General features: G+C 45.6%; 1 protein-coding gene across 10 annotated transcripts in view; it reads left to right on the top strand.

The window, feature by feature from the left end:
- The window catches only part of PTPRT (protein tyrosine phosphatase receptor type T), a 1205819-nt gene that overhangs the window by 908024 nt on the left and 278146 nt on the right, over positions 1-19649 (top strand). For all 10 annotated transcript variants that reach the window (XM_077168216.1, XM_077168229.1, XM_077168210.1 and 7 more), the window contains 2 exons: positions 4863-5064; positions 6335-6437. In XM_077168216.1, coding sequence (XP_077024331.1) covers positions 4863-5064; positions 6335-6437 — 305 coding nt within the window. The remainder of the gene's footprint in view (positions 1-4862; positions 5065-6334; positions 6438-19649) is intronic.

A 19649-nucleotide genomic window follows, 5' to 3' on the forward strand; every position in this document is an offset into this window, starting at 1 on the left:
CTTTCTAATTTGCCCAAAAGCGCTCCACTGTCCAGCCCAAGAGCCTCCCCCAGCCTCCACTCCCATCACTTTCTTACTGGAACCACTCTCTCTCCCATCCCTCTCATATATATCTTCACACCCTAAGGGAATCCTTTCTGGTCTTGGACATTGATCAGTTTCCTCAGATGCTCCTGAAAACCGGAGGCCACTGGCCTAGCCCAGCGTCTCTCAGCGCCAGCAGGACGCTGTCCCTAGGCTCTCTGGCAAACCAGTTACTCCCAGATCTGAGTTTCCTGTAATATCCAGCGATGTCTGTGTCTGTCCCCAGGGTTAGGAAATACCTTCCCCTCTCCATAGCCCAGGGCACAGAGCTTAGCGCAGAGTGAGTGCTCTGTGAGCAGTTGTTGATTTGAATGATGAAGGCTCAACAGAAGCTCAAGCAATAGCTGTCGTTGCACAAAGTGGCAGGTATTAGAAACACCAGGAACATGGTGTTCATGAATGTCCGTTTTAGTCGTTTGTCTGTCATTGCACTCCTCAACCCTGTAGGTAAAAAAAGACCACCATGGACCTGAGGTCACTGGTGTGTGTATTGCAGATGTCTGTACCTTCAACATTCGTCCTCAGAAGGAACGTGGATTCATGCTTTATTTTTAGATTCTCAGGGAACCACAGAGCCAACACTGTGCTCTCCAACATGAAGTGATTGCCTTGAGCTTGTCTCCTGTTGGACTGTTTGCCTCTGGCGCCACGGGGCTGGCAAAGACTGTGCCTCCAGGCAGGTCTACAGTTGGTCAAACAAAGGGGGAAACGGTTTGACTATTTCTTTTAGAGCTTATATAAAGATTAAAACAAGGAAAAAAAGGACCCAAGGATTGCTGCTGGCCAAAATGCTACCCACGGACAGTCTGATAAAGACTCTTTAATGAAGTACTTGCATGGGTTAAATGTAAAATCAGCACTGCAAAGGTGAGATACATGGCTTTGGGAAAGGAAGAGAATCTGGGTGTCAGAGAAGGTATTCATGAGAAGAATCATTTTAACTGAGGTCTAAGAGTAAGGGGAGGCTAAGTGGTTAAAGGGAAGGCATGGGGAACTGACAGAATGGCTGGTGCAAAAGCCCTGTGGCAAGAGGGACCATGACTCTTTCCAACTACTGAAATAATGCCTGGGGTCTGAGGGGGAGGATGGGAAGGGCCAAAGACATCAGCAGATGCCGGTTTATGCATGTCCTTCAGACCCATAACGGATTTGAACTTAATCCCCAAAGCTGAGGGAAACCATTGTTCTTTTGGTTCTAAGTAAAGGAGTGATCCGATTGGACCTTCCTTAGGAAGGTCTGGCTCTGCCTTCCAGATGGGGAACCCTTCAACAGCGGCCAGAGGAGAAAGGGGGTGCCTGTGAGTCCTCTGTTGCAGCCAAAGCACAACAAAACCCTGGAGCCCAGGGCTGATATGAAGCTCTGCAGCCTTTCCCCCACTAACCCTTTGTTTTGTGTTTGCTGTTCTAGCAATCTTCCCTTTTCTCTGCTCCCAAACAAAGCTTTATTTTTGCATTATGTGTTTTTGGGCCACAGTTTCATCCCATTCCATTTTCCTCACCTTCCTTCTCCCATACTCCCCCCTCACCCCCCACCTGGTCCCCCACCAACTTCATAAAACTTGCAAGCTAAATTTTTCAAAGACTGTTTCTGACAAAGCAGTGGGAATTAGATTTGGTGAAGCCCTTCATAAAAAATTGAAGACATGCTATATTAACATACGTTGATTTATTCATAGTGTTTCATTACAAGTAAGTGAGGATCCTGTAATACCAGGAAAGGTTAGGAGAGCAGGGGAACACGGTATATTATATTGACAGCTTGCTGGAAACTGACTCATTTTTTGGATTGAATTTGGAGCGCAGAAAAGGAATTGGTTAGTAAATAAAGCATGAGTTTTACCTCCCAGGGTCTGTATATCAACATAAGTTGCCACCAGCCCAGACCAGCAGACTCAGATGGAATTTCCGAGGCATGCATGGACGCAGCTCCTCCTCTGGGGTACGGGGTTCACTGCCATGGGCACAGCTGTCTTGGGCATCTCCCTTTCTGGTCCTGGGGAGCCTGGGATCAGGACAGCACAAGGAAAGCTCCCCTCACCCTCATTTGCTCACCACTCTCCAGGCACACTGGATTTTCCTTATTTCTCCCAAGCTTTTTTTCCCACCTCAGGCCTTTGTCCCTCTGCCTAGAACACTATTCCTTTGCTCTAACTCTGTATCATCCTTCAGGTATTAATTCAGTTGTCCTCTGAGATGCGTCCCTGTCCACTCTGTCTTAGTTGGGAGTTTTTTAGAAGGACACCCTAAGACAAGGGTAAAAATTCAAGCACAGGGGTGCAAGGGTAGTTCAGTGGTAGAATTCTCGATTCCCGACCTACGCACTTTCCAAACAAACGGAGAAACCAACAAAAACAACCAAAGAAAAAAATTCAACAAATGGTGCTGAAATAAGGGGATACTCTCATGGAAAAAGAATGAAATGTGACCCTGCCATACAGCATACAAAAAAAAAAAAAAAATTCAAGCAAACAATGAGAAGTTTAGGAAATACCAGTCGAAGGGCAGGGAATGGGGAAGAGACTGGAAAGCCCTGAGCAGTGATGGCTCCAAACTCACTACCTGCGGAGGCAGGTAGAGCTGGGTCCACCAGGGAAACTGGGAAGCAGTGCAGAGCATGCTGGTCCTTGGGGGGAGAGGCTGGGGGATTGAGGCCCTGACTCCCCCGTCCCTGGTTGAGGACTGCAGGGCTGTGTGCACCCTGCCAAGCACCCGTGGAAAAAGGCTCCAAGCAGAGGGAGGTGGAGGCTTGCAAGTTTTGCCTCTGAGAAGGGTTGTTAGTTGGAGTGACCAGAAGGAACACAGTGGATAGACCCAAGAGTGCAACTTAAAGCTAGTGGCCAGGGACCTACAGAAAGGACGTGTGCCCTCAGGCTCTTCCTGCAAAATGCTCAAATCCATCAGCTCCCAGCCAGTCTCCTCTGGAGCTCATCCTGCTTCCAGCAACAGCTGGCCTTTCTCCTCTGGGATTGTGGGAAAGTTACCTCTCCATGTGGAATCTATCACTGCACTGCCACTGCCAAATGAAAGAGAGCACTCACCTATTTCTAAAGAACTTTTGGTACCATTGCCAGAAAGAACAAATTGCTTATTTTAATGTGTGTTCAAAATAAAGTTGATGCATTCCCTTTCTGACTGGGTTTGGCTGTCCTGTCAAGTACGGGACATTGTTGATGAAACTTAAAGTGGAGAGAAGCAGTCTGTGTAGCTGGCTGACCTCTCATTAGGATGGAAGCCACTCGAGGGCAGGGCCTGGCTTGTGCTCACACACAGGGCTGAGGCTGGAATACAGGGGTACATGGGAAACCTTGTGAATGCATGAATAAGTGAATGAATGAACAGATGGTTCAACTAGTGAAAGGTGTCTGTAGGCCAAGCCATGTGGCTTAGAACAAAGGGGACCAAGTCACCACGAGAATGCATGATCTTGAACTTCATGCCACACCCTGGAAGAGTCTCACCAACACACAGTGGAGTCAAAGGACCCAAACACGAAAGAGTATATGCTGCATGATCCCCTAGGTTTAAAGTTCAAAACCAGGCAAAGCTTGTCTATGCTTACAGAAGTCAGGATAGAGTTGTCCTTTGGGGGTTGAAGGGGACACAAGGGCAAAGTCTGAGGTCTTCTAATGTTTCATCTCTCTATTTGGGTACTGATTGCAAGGTCATGTTCAATTTTGAAAATGCATTGAGCTGTATACATTTCTGCATGTATATTATGCTTTAGCAAAATATTTTTAGTGGGACAGACTGCATCAAATGTAATACCATGTTCACCACTTAATAATTGTGTCATTAGACACTATTCCAGAGCCAGTGCCAGCCTGCCAGTGTTTATTAGTGTTCATGGCCAGTGCAGAAACAGGGAATGGGAACCTAGGAACTTGTATAGCAATTCAGTGTTGATGGGGTACCCCGGGTGTGATCAGCGGGCACCTCCCATTGCAGTTTAGTTATTGCCAGACCCATATAATGAGTCTTATGTGATGTGATCTTTATAATATATCTGTCTACAGTGGATTGGAAAAACCAAAACTGGGTCTTTATTGAAGATAGTTTGAAAAATGCTGACTCAGGGCAAGCTACTTACAGCTCAGCCTCAGTTTCTTCATCTGTAAAATGGGAATAACCACCCTGATGCCCACAAGGGTTTGAGGAAAACAAATGAGATCAATATGAGCAAGCAAATACCACCTATGAGTGTGGAATATGGGACATGGGCTCTGCATTTTTAGCAGGCCTTCCAGGTGATTCTAATTTATGCGCCCCACCCACCCACTGCTGACAGCTGTCTGTCCAGAATGGTGGGCACTGCCCACGCAGGACACCTGCACTTTTGAAATGTGGCTTGCCCAGGTCGAGATGCACTGTGAGGGTAAAACACTAGCATGGATCTCGAAAACTTAATATGAATAAAAAACGTAAAATTATCTCTTTGCTTTTTTTTATATTGATTGCTTATTGGGATGATAATATTTTGGATGTACTGGGTTCAACAAAATACGTTATTAAAACTCCCTTTCTACCTTTAATCCTTTTAACTTGACTACCAGGAAATCCCCATTACAAATGTGGCACAGGTTACATCTCCATGGGATGGCGACGCCCCGGTGTGTCTGCGGTGGCATGTAGAGGGGCGGGACACCCTGTCGCATAACCCATGCCCGGCAGCTCAGCAGAACGTGCTGCTGGAGCTCTCACGCCTTCTCCTGCCCTCCACCCTCGCTGTGCCTCCAAGGGGGCGAGACGCTTACTGGCTCGTTTGCTGGCTTCTTGTACAGATCAACTACAAGGCTATTGGCTCCCTGGACCCGAGTGCCGACCTCTCCAGCCAGAGGGGAAAAGTGTTCAAGCTCCGGAACGAAACCCACCACCTCTTCGTGGGTCTGTACCCGGGGACGACCTACTCCTTCACCATCAAGGCCAGCACAGCGAAGGGCTTTGGGCCCCCTGTCACCACTCGGATCGCCACCAAAATTTCAGGTATCTCTCTTACAAAGGGAAGAGGCAGGGAAGTGTTTTTCCCCCATTCCTAATTTTCCTGGGAGTGGGAAGGATCTAAATCAACAATTATCTCAGCGTCACTGAAGCAATTAGGACTATACAGTTGCTACTGTGTTAGAGGACATGATGAAGACACAATCTATGAGATGCCTAAAGTATAAATCATGTATTAATTAGACAGTGATTCACCAAACATTTTACTACAGGGCTGTAATAAATAATACTGTTTTTTGCATAAAAACTGGTTGGTAGAAAGGTGACTTATTGTCAGGAATCTTCCTTTTGGCAGGGCAGGACAGAGCACATGTTCTCATGAGATATCTGATTGAATGAATGAATAAATGAATGATTGGGACAGAGCCATGCAAGCCAAGATTGCCACCTTCCCTCACCTTCCCTCACCCTCTACCACCAGACTGCACCATGGCAGAATGATCTCAAAACCCACCTTACAATTTCCATTTTTCAAAAACTAGACCAATGTGCAATTCTAGTCTGCGGCTATAAATGATTTGCATAAACTCAAACCTATAGTGTTTTGTAGCTTAATGTTTCCACTTATCCTCACGCTATCAGCACTCCCCATGGTGCTATGTTGCCTTCTCAGCATGGTTCTGGCAAGTGTATGGACACTAGATTTAATTAAGTGGTTGGCTATACTAGGTGTCTCCATGTTTTTATAAAATAACATTTCAATAAAAATGTTATAGAATTAGTTTGGATCATAACTTTAGTATTACATTTCAGAAATTGAAATTCTGACTTAAAAGGGTGTAGGCCTTAGTAACACTTCATACAAATGGCTAAATTACTTTCCAAAAGGATTAAATTTAGTCACTCTCCTATCAGTTGGGTGTGACAGAGGTAGTCTTCCAAACACACGCATACACACACACAGAGTAGAGGGGAGCTAGTTCATCTCTCCTATCATTTGCATTTTAAATATGTCTGTCAAGGTTGACAGTGTTTTCACATGTCTGCTAAGTAGTTGCATGCCCTGTGTGTGTCTCTTCATCTGGTGTGGGACTTTTCGGTTCATGGGAGTTTCTGGCCATATCATTACCTGGCTGCACAGCATGCTGAAGGAACCTACAGGCTGAAAGTAGGGCCTTTTGCAGAAAAGCCTGGGGGGCTTTCCAGGCTCCCTCCTCTAGTCATCTGTAACGTCTTTAAGAATGGCACCGAGGGGAGTTGGTGAGCGCCTCTGCAGCCTATGCCACACTCACCTCCCGTCTCTTTCCCCGCCCAGCCCCTTCGATGCCCGAGTATGACAGCGACACCCCACTGAATGAAACGGACACCACCATCACGGTCATGCTGAAGCCCGCTCAGTCCCGGGGAGCCCCTGTCAGGTGAGAAGGGGTACTTGATTTGGAGTTTGCGGGTTTCGTTCTCTGCACCCTACATGCCTTCCGCTAAATCACGTCGCTGGCAATGCCCATGGACAAGGCTGGCCGGGGGGCAAAGCTTCCCAGGGGGACCGGAGCCTCCCACTGAGCTTGGAGCCTCTCACCCCACAAAGGAGTATTAGGGCCGAGCAGAGGAAGCATGCTGATGGAGAACTCAGAAGAGCTGGGAGAGAACTTTCTGGAACATACCTTACAGTTCATTCAGACAGGTGACGTCTAACCACCATGAATGGTTGACACTGCTTTAGCCTAAAGGTCAAGGCAGGGGTGGTGGAATGAGAACGGAGCCTGGAAACCCGTCTCCCGGCAATCTCGTGTTTCCATGTTTAGGTGCCAATAATAAATAATAGAATTCTGAATTTTTAGAACAATCTGCTCAGTGATCAAAAATGGAGTGAGGCCTTGGTTCTGGTCCAGTCTAGGGCCTTAGAGTCCTCAAGTCCCACAAGAGCTCACAAGTCAAGACCACATAGCTGAGTTCAATAAGAGGCCATGAGGGTTTAGGTGTAACATCTCAGAAGCTAAGCTGACCCAGGGCAGGCAGTGGACATATAGGTCTCTGCACTTGGCACAAAGGAAGCAGCTCCTGTACTGACTTCAGATTTTGCTCAGAGCTCCAGCAGGTCACAGTCCCCTTGACATGAAACAGAGTATTATGTGGAACAGCTATCAAACTGATTCCGTCCAGTTCAGCAAGCATGCATTAAGTATGTGCCAGGAATGGGAGAGAGAAGAGGACACAGAGGATGAATTGACTGATTTATCCATTCATTCACTTACCCAACAAACATTTATTGAGCATCTACTCTGTGTCAGACACCATTTAAATGCTTGGGGATATGGTAGTGAACTAGCTATGAATAAATCATGTCCTAAAAATGTCAAACTCTAGTTGGGGAGACAAAAACATGGATAGGTACAATGCAACCTTATGAAGCTATGCCTGGGTCATTGTGACCTCAGAGGAAGTGATGCTGAGATCCATTTTAAGTGATGCATCAGATTTCACCAAAGTGTAAGAGGGTCCAACATGAGCAAAGGTATGAAAGAGAAAAACAGCCTGCTGTAATGAGGATAACCAAGAGTGGTCAAAGTTGCTATGCTATAGTTACTATAGTCTAAAGGTCAAGGCAGGGGTGGTAGGATGACAATGGGGCCATGTTTGAGAAGTTGTTAGGCTTGTAGACGAAGCAGTGGGGAGCCACTGTAGCATTCTATGCAGTGCCACACACTGGATGCTGAAAGACCAGCCAGGAAGGAGGCTATTGTGATGGTCTCGATATCTGCTTTCCATTATAGATCCAACCTTGCCTGCAATTTGCAAGTTCTAGTCCATTCTGAAGTCTTTGGAAATGCTCCACCCTAAGCAATGGCCAGGCGAGTCTTCAGACCTTGCCACAGTTGTGTGTAGTATTTGTGGGACACCCAGCCACGGGGCTTTTGCCTTATAGTCTACTCATGGGTTGTTCTAGGACTGTACCACCCATGAAGAGCCAAAACAGATGGGAGCTCTTGAGTCAAATAAATAGTTATTAAGGGCAGCAGGCAGAATTCTCGCCTGCCATGCCAGAGACCCGAGTTTGTTTCCTGGTGCTTGCCCATGCAAAAAAAAAACCAACAAATAATTATTAAGCCCCTGCTTTTCTTCCTATTACTCTCATGCAACACTATTATTTAACTCTTTCTCTAACTCTGTGACATATTATTATCCTCACTTTCAGATGAAGAAACTGGGGCTCAGAAATGCCCAAGGACAATAAATGGGAAAGTAGAGTTTGAATGCAGGTCCCCCTAGTTGTCAAATTATGTGTTCTTTGTTAGCCAATGCCTTATTACCCTTTACAGGTCTCACCTCTTTCGTATAGCATCACTATATGTTTCAAAAATCTTAGGAGGCTTCCCAGATGGCAAAAAAATGTGGTCCAGAGAAAAGGAAAACAGAATGTCCAAGGTTGCACAAGTTAGCAACTGTCCCAGCTCTGAGCCAAAACTCATGGCCTTTATAGTAAACTCAGCTATCTCCTTTATTACTGCAAGCCTGAGAAACTACCAGCAAGGGGATGTAATCAGACTGGCATTCCTCCATGTGGCTTCAGGGTGAGTGTGAACTCGGTCCAGCTCCCCTCGGTCCTCTGACTGCTCGGCAACCCAAAAAAAAAAGGATTTAAGTTTGGAAGCTGTGACCCTATTTTCACATGACCCTAAGTTCACAGGACCTTAAACTGGATACTTAATTTCTCTGAGCCTCTGTTCTCCTGATCTGGAAAGTATGGACAGGAACTTTTCCACACAGGATGAATAAAAGACAGAAGCAGCCAAGCAAGGCAGGTCTTCAGAAAGTTATTTCCTACATTAGCTTTGCTTCTAGGCTGTGGAAATTTGGAAATTCTGCTCAAAACCACTTTTGAAAATTTGTCCTTCCTCAGAGTCATAGAGGTGCTTGATTCCTTCCTGTTCAAATTTTCAAAGATATTGGAGACCTTGATTTCAGGGAGGAAGAAAGTGCTTTGCTCCACTTTCCTGAAGTGCCTGTAACCTCTTTTGGGGACTGACATTGTTGTTCAGAAAAACAATTTTGAATTTTACTGAGAAATAAACAATATGGGCTCTTCCCAGTAGCAGGATAAAATTAATTTCTCACACAATCATCAGATTATGTGTCTGTGAACCTGTAAGAACGTATCAGAAGCCAATTGAACACAGATCAGAATAATTATCACCATTTTTGTTTATTGAGCAAGTGCTATATTTTCAGGCTTTACTCCTAACCAATCTATGAATAGTAATATCTCCCTTTTAGGAATGAGGAAACTAAAGTTCAAGGTCACAGAGCCAGTAAGTGATAGAACCAGAATTCACACCCATGCCTGCCTGACTCCGGAAACCCAGCTCCTTCACCTCCAGCAAAGTCCTCTCAGCAATGCAAACCAATGTGCATGGGAAAGCATTTCCATTTCCACAAAGGAAATCCCCTTATATTTTCATTCTGGGCCTATATGCTCTTAGTTTTTGCACGTCTCTTAAACAAGCACGTGCATTCTAAGACTACAGAAAATCAGGAGGAGGGAGGATGGGATGGAATTTCCCCTGCAGCAGCAAGACATGACAGTCAGCAGTGAGCAAAGGAACAGGGTAACTCTCCAAAACAGACACACAGACTCAAGACACACGGAGGCCAAATGCAGCAACCCCTTCAGCCATGGGTTTTCATTAGTCGATCCTGGTTCACCCAAAAAAGTGGCCTTGGATTCTGTGTCTTCAAGTTAGAAGAGCCCACTAATTTCCATTCCATAAGCAAGCACCTGCTGTGTGCTGTGCATCGCACCGTCTATATTCTCACTGTAGAGTGTCCCCATTGTGTAGCTGTGGAAATTGACGTAGCAGAAGCTGGGCTGACCTAGGCCACGTAGCAAGCAAGTGGTACAGGCAGAATTTAAACCCCGTACCACTGGGCCTGAAGCCAACACTTATTTCACTATACCATGCTACCTTCCTCGAGAGATATGCATGATAGATTCTGGTGACATTTCCACCCAAAAATATTAAAATAAATGTCACTGCTCAAAGGGGCAAGGCTTAGTGTCTGGAAATGTCTGGCTGATTTTATTTCTAATGTTCTGGATCACTGAGGGTGGATGGTACACTCTGTCTCTGCGATTATTTTCAGACTGTTGCTTGGACATTTGCCTGGAAGTAGAAGAGACTAACCAGTGCCACCCAGCAAGACCTTCAAGACAAATGCAGGGACAGCAGAGCAGTGTCACAAAAGACCTTAGTTGCCTTAACCCTCCTTTTCCTTGAACCCTGGGAACCACAATGCCCAAGGGAAGCAGTTGACCATTAGGTCACTTGGCAAATATTTATTGAGCATTTGCTATGTCTCAGGAACTAAGCTAAGTACTGAAGGTATATTAGTAAACAAGACAGACACACTCCTGCCCTCTTGGGGCTTACCATCAAGCCAGTATAAGTTTATGTGGACAGGGAATCATTAAGCAAGTAAGCAAACAAGATAGTGAAACTGACAAAAACAGAAAAGATAATATGAAGGCAGCAGGGAGAGTGACTGTATTGATTGACAGAAGGTGTAGACTGATTTTTGGGTTGAGCTAAACCCAGGAAAGTGGATCGATGTGGAATTCTGCACACCAAGGTAAGCAGTATGCACAGGAGCTGAAGATGCTTTGTGATGGCAGAATGCAAAAACTCACTAAATGCATTGGGTCAAAGATGAAAGGCATATGTAAGAGAGTCTCATTCTACTTTGCCTTGAATCCTGTTTTACTGTTAACAGTTTCTTTACTTTCACTTGATCCCCACTTTCGTGTGATGGGTACGTCAGGTGGGAAGAACCATCTCCATTGCACAGGAGGAAACCGAAGTCCATGATGATAAACGATTGGCCTAAGTTCTCAAAGCTCATTGTAGGTAGGACCAGTACATGAACCCAGATCCCCGATTCTGAAGCACTCCCCATTGCTCAACACAGGAGGTCCTGAGTTCCCCATGCTTGAGAAGGCATGTGATGACTAGGTAGCCCTTTGGTGGATGGGGATATTGCAGAGTGAAGCTCCATCAACTAAGGGTTGAGGATGGTCAGGACAGCTTCTCAGGGGTCCTGCACCCCAGGATTGTGTGTGCCCTGCCCATAACTTGTGAACCCCAGTGGGTCTCCTGGAGTAACCTGTTCTCATTGCAGATTCGTATCCAAGCCACAACCTTCAGGACCCACCAAGTTGGGCCTGTTCTTCCTACTTTATGCCAGCAATTCTCTGACCCTGGCTGAGCTAGACTCCAGCCCCTGCTCTGCATCTTGCTGCTCCTTTGGCATCCCATGTGCCTAACTCCTCTGATAAAACCCAGTGTGCAAACAAGGGAGCAGGGGCAGAAAGAAGGATTGCTGTGTGGGGCTCCCACATCCTATCCCTCTAGCCAAACCACCTCAGCAGCTTGGCCTCTTTTTCTAATACTCTACAATGGAGATTTATTGCTTTTGCATTGCTTTCCCCAGGCTTCCAAAGATTTATTGGTTTTTAAGTGACAGAATCCCAGAATTGCTTAAAAGATCAATCAAACAGTGACTAGAATCTAATATTCAGCTCCAACTCGAACACAGCCAAGCCTTCTTTCCCTATGCCCCACCTGTCATGCTGATGTATCCGTAGTAACCTTCATAGCAAAGTCACTTGGCCATGAATTAATCACCTGTAATGCTGTCCCCAAAGTGAGGCTTGGGACAGAACCCAGATTTCATGGCAGACCCCCCCCGGACCCCCAGCTGGCTTCCTTGGAGATGTCCCCCACTCCCCTTTCTCTCACCTTCACATCAGTCAATGAGACCTGTCCACTGGACTTCAGAGTCCTTCCTCTATTAGCCTTTCCTTCTCCACCCTCCATGGCCACTCTTCAACCCACTCCTCTGCCATGGTGTCCTTGCTCAACTGCCCATCACGAGTTTCTCTCCCCCCAGTCCACCCCCGCAACTGGGCTTCCAGAGTGGTCTTTCTAAAGCACACATTGAATCAAATTACTTTCCTGCTTAAAGTTGTTAAATGGACCACTGGTTTTCCACTGCATGAAGTTCAGCCTTCTTGGCCTGGGTTTCAAGGACCTTGAGAGTCTGGCCCTAACCCTCATTTCTGGTTTCATTTCCTCTTTCTCTATCCTCTTGCAGGTTCTATTCAACAGGGTCATGTGTGCTTTCTTCATCACTCGCTACTGAGGTTTTAATTGTGTTATGCACTTGTTCACGTGTTTTTTTTTGTTTGTTTTGTGTTTTTGTACCCTGAATGCCCTTCCCTAGACTGTGAAACTGACATATTAACACTCCTGGATCCCCTTTATCTGGGACAGAGTCTGGTATTTAGTAGGTACTCAAAAATATATAATTAATTGGGTAATTAGTAAATTTGTTATGTGCACCTGGCAGATGTCAGGTGCTGGGACTGTAGAGAGGTGCATTACAGACTATACTTTCAGGTTAGTCTAGTCAATAAGAACTTTAGTCTACAAGAGTTCTAGTGTTTAAGATCTTTCTCCAATAAGCTTTCTGCGATGATGGAAATGTCCTGTACTTGTGCTTTACAGTATAGTTGCCTCTTTTGAGCACTTGAAATGTACCCAGTGTAGCTCAAGAACGGTATTTTTTATTTTAACATATTTCAATTAATTTGAATTTAGAGAACTATATAGAGCTAGTGGTGACCATTTTGGACAGTACAGATCTATAGAGAAGACAATCAGTAAAAGAAAATAAAAGAGCTTTGTCCTTGATCAGAGGCTGCCATGAGAGTGTGGCGAACAACCCAGTGGGCTCGAGCTCAGAGAGGGCTTCCTGGAGGCAAAGTTGCCAGAGCTGAGACCTACAAAAGAAGGAGAATTTGCTTTTGGAAGAAGGGCAGACTGTGACTAAGAAGGAGGAAGCAGCATATGTAAGAACCCAGACTGAGAAACCACACAGTGTATTTAGGAGTGGGAAAAACAGAGGCAAAGAAGCAGGCAAGGCCAGGTAAAGAAGGTCTTTGCAATTTGTCCTGAAGGGCATGGAGAACGTTTGGCAGATTGATGTCAACTTTTTGCCCTCCTCTGAGCACCCAGGCCCTAAACCATGGCATTCTCTCTGCCTTGCAGGCTATCCTTTACCAACCTCCAGTTCATACCTGCTGTGTCCAGGACCGTTTCCCATCCTTGCAGCAGGAGGTACCAGCTCCTCTTGGGCTTGCGTTCTTCCCTGGCCACCTCTTTCTCAGGGACTTGCATTGTCCACTGACCAGAACTTGAGGTCAGGAACTGGCCCCAGAGGCTGATCCTGACTCAGACATGAGACCTCTTATGCTCTTCTGCTACAGCAGGAGCCAATGACTGGCTTCCCAGTTGAATGCACTGGAAAAGCAGAAGCCTTAGATACAGCCTTATCTACCTAAACCACTGGGTGATCTTGAGCCACTTACTTAATTTCTCTGAACCTCAAGTTCCTTGTTGGTGAAATGGAAACACCCATGGCACAGATCACTATGAAGATTAAATAAGCTACAGTATATCAAGTGTAAGTGGTAGTTATTCCACATGCTTCTTGGGTTTGGCCAGGCTGATGTGGCAAGGAGGGGCTCCCTGCTCTGAGTAGCCATGGAAAGGGTAATTCACTGAGCCCTGCTGCAAGTTGATGCCTGTTTACTGAGGCGTCCTCTAACACCCAAACAAGATCCACTGCATACCAAGTGCTGGCTAGTGTATGACACTTCAGGGACCCTGAAGTTATCTCCAGGTGTATCGCAAAATCCTCAAAACGATGTTACTTTAAAATGGGTCCCAAGGTTTGAGCACTGTGCAGAAACACAAAACCAAGCAGATAAGACTAGGGTGTCTCAGGTGCTGAAGGAGAAGCAACCCAAGGGCTAAGGGAAGTGCTTTGAGGTTGGAGGAGATGCTTTCTATGCTGCAGAATCAGAACAAAGCAGATCCAAAGGCTCCCAGAAAGGGCAGTGGGGACCCATCTGAGCTCCCTTAACCAAAACCTTATAAGTCATGGGGACCAGAGGAGGTACATGAACTCAGAACCAAGGAGGAAGAGTGAATCCAGATGCTAGGAAATGACTCAGTTTACCAGTTCACACATTCATTCATATAAATTCATTGATTAAGTCAGTATATATCTATTGAGCAAATAACCATATGTCAGGCACTGTGCTGGGGCCTGGAGATCCAGAAAGATGCTAAATAGGCAGAGAGAGAGCTCTGTACAAACTGTGCCATGGACACTAATGCCAAACTGTTATCAATTATAACACATTCTTGTACCCATTACTTCATTCCAAGCCACCTCTGATTTTAGCTGTAGCTGAAGTGGACAGTTCCTTGCATATTGACAGAATCCTACCTCAAGCACCGTTACCCATCTTTTTCCTGTGTTTTTTTTTTTTTTTGCCTCAGGGCTTTCTCCAAAGCCCTATCGACCTTGTTTAGGCTGAGCAAGCAGGTGTAGCTCAGAAATGCAAAGTATTTGATGCTGCAGGGGACAGCCCACCACCGACAGAGGGAGGAGCCTGGCAGTCCTGCTCCAGCCTCCAGTTCTTCAGATGGACAAGGCCCGCCCTGCCCCAGGCAGCTGAATAGTAGCCAGTGTAACAATGGACATTTTATTGGGTTTTCCTCCTTCTGTATCCCATTCTTTCCCCTAAAAGGGGATCAGACTCAGACTGGGGAGTCAGGAGGTGATGTTAGAGAACTGGAAGGAGTCCAGGGGGATTCGAGTGGGGAACCAATGAGGAGAGAGGGGTACAAGATGGGATTGGATGTGCAAAAGCCCAATCACACAGGACTTTGTTATAGCCATATGAAGGACTAAGGGTTTTGTACTAGGAGTAATGAGAGGTCAAGAAATGGTTTTAAACAAGCAAAAGATATGACTCATCTTTAACAAAATCTTTCTGGCATCAGTCAGAGAGGGCATGAGTGATTCCAAGAGACCAGTGGGAGACAGTTACAGTTGTCCAGATGGGAAATGAAGATGACCCAAATTAGTGCAGTTGTGATGATGGAGATAAAACTTTTAGGAGGTGTTATGGATTGAATTGTTTCGCTGCCCCCCACCCCCAAAATATATGTTCAGTTCCTAGTGCCTGAGCCCATACATGTGATCCTATTTGGAAATATGATCTTTGAAGATGTTATATGAGTTAACATGAGACCAAATTGCATTAGGGCAGGCCTTCATCCAATATATAAGGAGAGGAAATTTGGACAAAGACACAGAAAGAGAAGACGGCCCTGCAGTAGAGACAGTCAGAGGAGAGAATGGCAGGAATTGCCAGCAGACCGCCAGAAGCTAGGAGAGTCATGGAACAGATTCTTCCCTCCAGATTCATCTGGAGCATGGCCCTGATGACACCTTGATTTTGGACTTCTAGTCTCCAAAATGTGAGACAACATATATCACCACCGAGTTCGTGATACTTTGTCACAACAGCCCTAGGAATCAAAGACAGGAGGTAAAATTGACAAATGCTGGTGATGACTTCTCAGATGGGGTTGGGCGGTGGGAAGTAAAGAAAAACTCATTGTCCAGGATGACTCCCAGTTATCTGGCTGGGATGGAGGATGGTGCCATTCTCTGAGCCAAGGAATGCTCAGCGAGGGCAGAATCTAGAAGGGCACGTTATCCAGAAGAGGCCAGAAGTGGTGAAGATGGCCTGGGAACCAAATGGGCTCTTAGGCACTAATGGAGTCAGAACAGGCAGGGATGTGACGTGGGCTTCAGGTGAGTGAGTGCTGGGGATCTCTGAGGGACTCCCTCCAAGATCAGTCAGTACTTGTCACCTGCATTCAGGAGCTGCTTGAGTCGTGGTGCACACGTGCTGCAACCCATCTAGAGGGCCAAGGGCATGACACGCAGTATAACACTGTGAATGGCTTCCAAAGGCCAGTACAAGTTCTCTTCATTCCCTGATGAGAACCCATAATCCTTCTGCAGTTGACAGGTGCAGCTAGTTAAGACTGTAGATTCTGAAATACATAGTGATTAGCTACAGTAAAAACTGGAGACCTAGCCAACTTTTAAAGAAAGAAGAAGCTTTAATGGGAAGGAAAGGAAACGATTGCCAAATTTCCTCCAGAATCCTTTAATAACCATGATGCCCAGAGTGGGAGTGCTTGAAACTATCACAGGAGGGTTTTGCCAGTCCATGGAGGTGCAGCAAGCAAAATTGGAATCACTATCATCTCCTTCTCAGACACCAACATATGATGATATCCAATTAGGAGGGAGAAATAAAAAAGTAGAGGATTTATTAACATGGAGCAGCCTGAGTATTTTGTGAATTTCTGTCCACATCAGAAGAGATAAGAAACTGCAATTACATTTAGAAGCTCTCCCTTGAAATATCATTTGTTTCCCTTACATCCCTAGATTTCTGGGTCACCTGTGCCAGAGTCACAAGCTAAGAAATAGCAAGTGCTCCACTTTGGTTGTGGGTGGGTGGACAAGAGATGCTCCTACCTAAACCACAGGAAGATTTAGCTGTGCAGGTGATATGGCTCTTCTTTCCTTGTCCCTTTCTTCCATTCAAAGATCAGTTCTCAGTGGTCAGGACCCACGTAGCCAAGCCTAAAAGCATGCTAGGGTATCATCATGCCAGATTGGAAAAGAAGAGAGGCCAGATACCAAAAGAAGCAACCAGAAATAGGAAAAATGGAACTCATGACACTGTGGTGCTGTGCCCCATGGAGTTGTCCAAAAGATTTAATGAGGTGCTTGGAGGAAAATATAACTACCGCCGATGTAACCACCCAAGGGAAAAAGGGTCAGTCCAGTAGGTGTGGCATGGAGTTGCACTTAGAATGATCACTCAGGAAAACAAGAGGGAAGAAGTGGGAAACCCAAATGATTTGGGTGGGTTTGCATTTGCTTCAGCTCACTCTGGTTGCATCACAGGTCCCCTCTATAATCTCCTCTAACATCCCAGCCTACCAAGAGCTGGCTCTGTTGTTGAAGGTTTCTGGATTATATTCCTCAGGCTCAAACCAAGGAGCGAAAACAGGTGTTTGGGGAGGAATATTTAAATGGAGCAGTCGACAGAACATGAAGACCGAAAGAGTGTTCTATTTTGGACCGTCTGCCATCTGGAGAGCTGGAGACAAGGACTGTTACTGCATCAGGGAAAGGAGAGTGTGGCCGTCATATTCACCTCCTACCGTAGAGTCTATTTAAATTCCAGAAGTCTGGAGTGCTGGAGAGGCATTTGAGCAGGCATTTTAGAACTGGGAATAATTAGCATCCAGGTGGTATTTGAAGGCATGGAAAGAGTGCATGACCTTGTTCAGGGAAATTGTAGATTAAAAGATGAGTAACAGGACAGATTCCTTGGTGGAATCAAGGAATCAGAGGAGATGGGGAGAAACTGGCCAAAGAGGTTGAAGGAAAACCAGGGCAGAATTAAACCACAAAAAGGAAAAGAAAGAATGTTTAAAAAAAATGAATAAAAAGAAACGAGAAACATTTTATAAGCTACTTTATTTAAAGGCTCCAAGCAAACAGACTATTGTAGAAAAGAAGAAAGGTACAGAGGTTGATTCAGGACAATGGTAAAAGTAAAATGAGGTTATCAATAAAAGTGATTGGAAATCAACCATGTGGTCTAGGCTTGATTGAAAAGGATAGGCAGCTGTGCAGAAAACAGAGCCATGGAGGGCCAAGGGACCTCAATGCTGTTGAAGAATCTGTACACAGTATACAAAGCAGTCATAGGCTCTAGAAGATTGGACATGGTTTTCAGAGAGTAAGACGATCATAGATTAGCCTTCTGGAATGGAGCCTTTACATTGGGGTTATAGGACTTTCTGACCCTTTTGGTGGTAATAGTGGGAAGGTTGTGATGGATTCAGGGTCACTGGAGACAAGTATCTCAAGGAATAAGGAGGCAGGCTATGAACTGAAGGGGTGGATGGAATTCTTATCATGCTAATCCTCCCTCCCTGGGCAGCCAGTGAAACCCTTAGCAAGAGGAACAGTGACTTTGCAAAATGCCTTCTACTGGTTCTCAATTTTTCTCCAACTTTTTTCTGCTGACTTTTACTTCTCACACTCTTCTGGGCCCCATGACAGTTTGCACTGCCTCAGATCCTGCGCCATTGCTAACTGATGGCTCTCAGTCTCTGACTGCAACTGCTCAAAGGTCAGACTTTCAAGCCTGCCTCCATCGGGTGCATTTCTATAGCCTCATCTGTTGATGTTCTTCTGGGCTGGTGCATGGATCTGTGCCACGTTAGAATCCAAGAAGGTTTGCTCTCGTCCAAAAAGCATTCTGCACGACACCTGCTTCAGCTGCCTGGGGCTGCTCAGAGAGGTGCCTCCTCTCGGCAGCAGTGAGAGAGATGATCCTGAGAGCTCTGAGTTTCGGAAGGAAAAGAATAACTTGAAGGTTAGAGTCTCTGCCACTTTGCAGAAGAAATCTGTGCGTACCCCCTCTCCTAATGCAACCCCTCCTTTCTCTTGCCACTTGGGGTTTTCTGTTTAGTGCATAACCACTTGAGCATAGGTTTACTAAGCAACTTATAAAACTTATACATTTATACAGTAAGTATATATGACCAGGGCAGGAGGCAAGAGCCCCAGACATGCAGCAGAGATTCAAGGGCAGGACTTCAGATCTAGGCTGAATCTATGGTAGCCAATACCTACTTGTAGAGATTTGCTTTTTAAATTAATTAAAATTAAAACTTTAGTTCATTTGTTGCACTAGCCACATTTCAAGTACTCCATAGCCCCATACGTCTAGTGGCTACCATATTGGACAAAATTTCCATCATCAGGGAAAGTTGTATGCCTTGGCATTGCTCTAGACATCAGGTGGGACTTGTAGAAAGAGGGCATGGCCCCTGTTTGTTTCAAAGAGCCGATTAATTCCAGCACTTGGTGCTAGAGGTAAAGACAAGGGATCCTGTCCTGGGAAATAAGGAATATAACGGAGGCTTAGATATGGACATAAAAGATTAGTCCCCAAAGCCACTGTGGGACCTATGGCTGGTCTGACTTGCTGCTGAGCCCCTGACTTACTGAACTAAACTTCCAAAATTCTACTGCATCACCCTCAGAGGAGCCAGAGTCTAAGGAATGGTTGACCGCTGAGGTTTTCTAGCTTTAGTAAACATCAGAATCACTTGGAGAGCTGAACCTGCAGATGCCTGCTCATCCCCAGAGATTCTGGGTTGGTGGCTGAGGACATGCATGTTGAATGAGCTCCCAGGTGAGGCTGATGCTGCTCATCTTGGACCATTAGTGGTTTAGCCTTCAGGTGGCCTCAGGTAAGGAGAAAAGAGCCTTTACAGGGAACCAGATATTTTCTTCTATGGTGCCAATTCCTGCCCATTCTCTTGATATGGGGGAATTGTTATTTTGCAATTTACTGTGGAGTAGCCCTATTGGTTTTACAGCTTTCAGAACTCCCGGGTCTCTTTTGGTGTGTGTTTCAGCATGAGGATAATCAGTTTTCCCTCTTAAGAGCCTAACTAGGATCCCTGCCAGCCTATTTTTCTATCCTGGTCCACATGGGGGCTAAAAAAAAAACCCTATTTTCTTATGATGATGACAATGGCTGGTGTCTGAAATAATTCATGACGTGTGTTGAATGCTCATGGCATATCTGGATACATCACTTCTGT

The sequence above is a fragment of the Tamandua tetradactyla genome, chromosome 1 (assembly GCF_023851605.1).
Source record: "Tamandua tetradactyla isolate mTamTet1 chromosome 1, mTamTet1.pri, whole genome shotgun sequence".
Classification (NCBI taxonomy): Eukaryota; Metazoa; Chordata; class Mammalia; order Pilosa; family Myrmecophagidae; genus Tamandua; species Tamandua tetradactyla.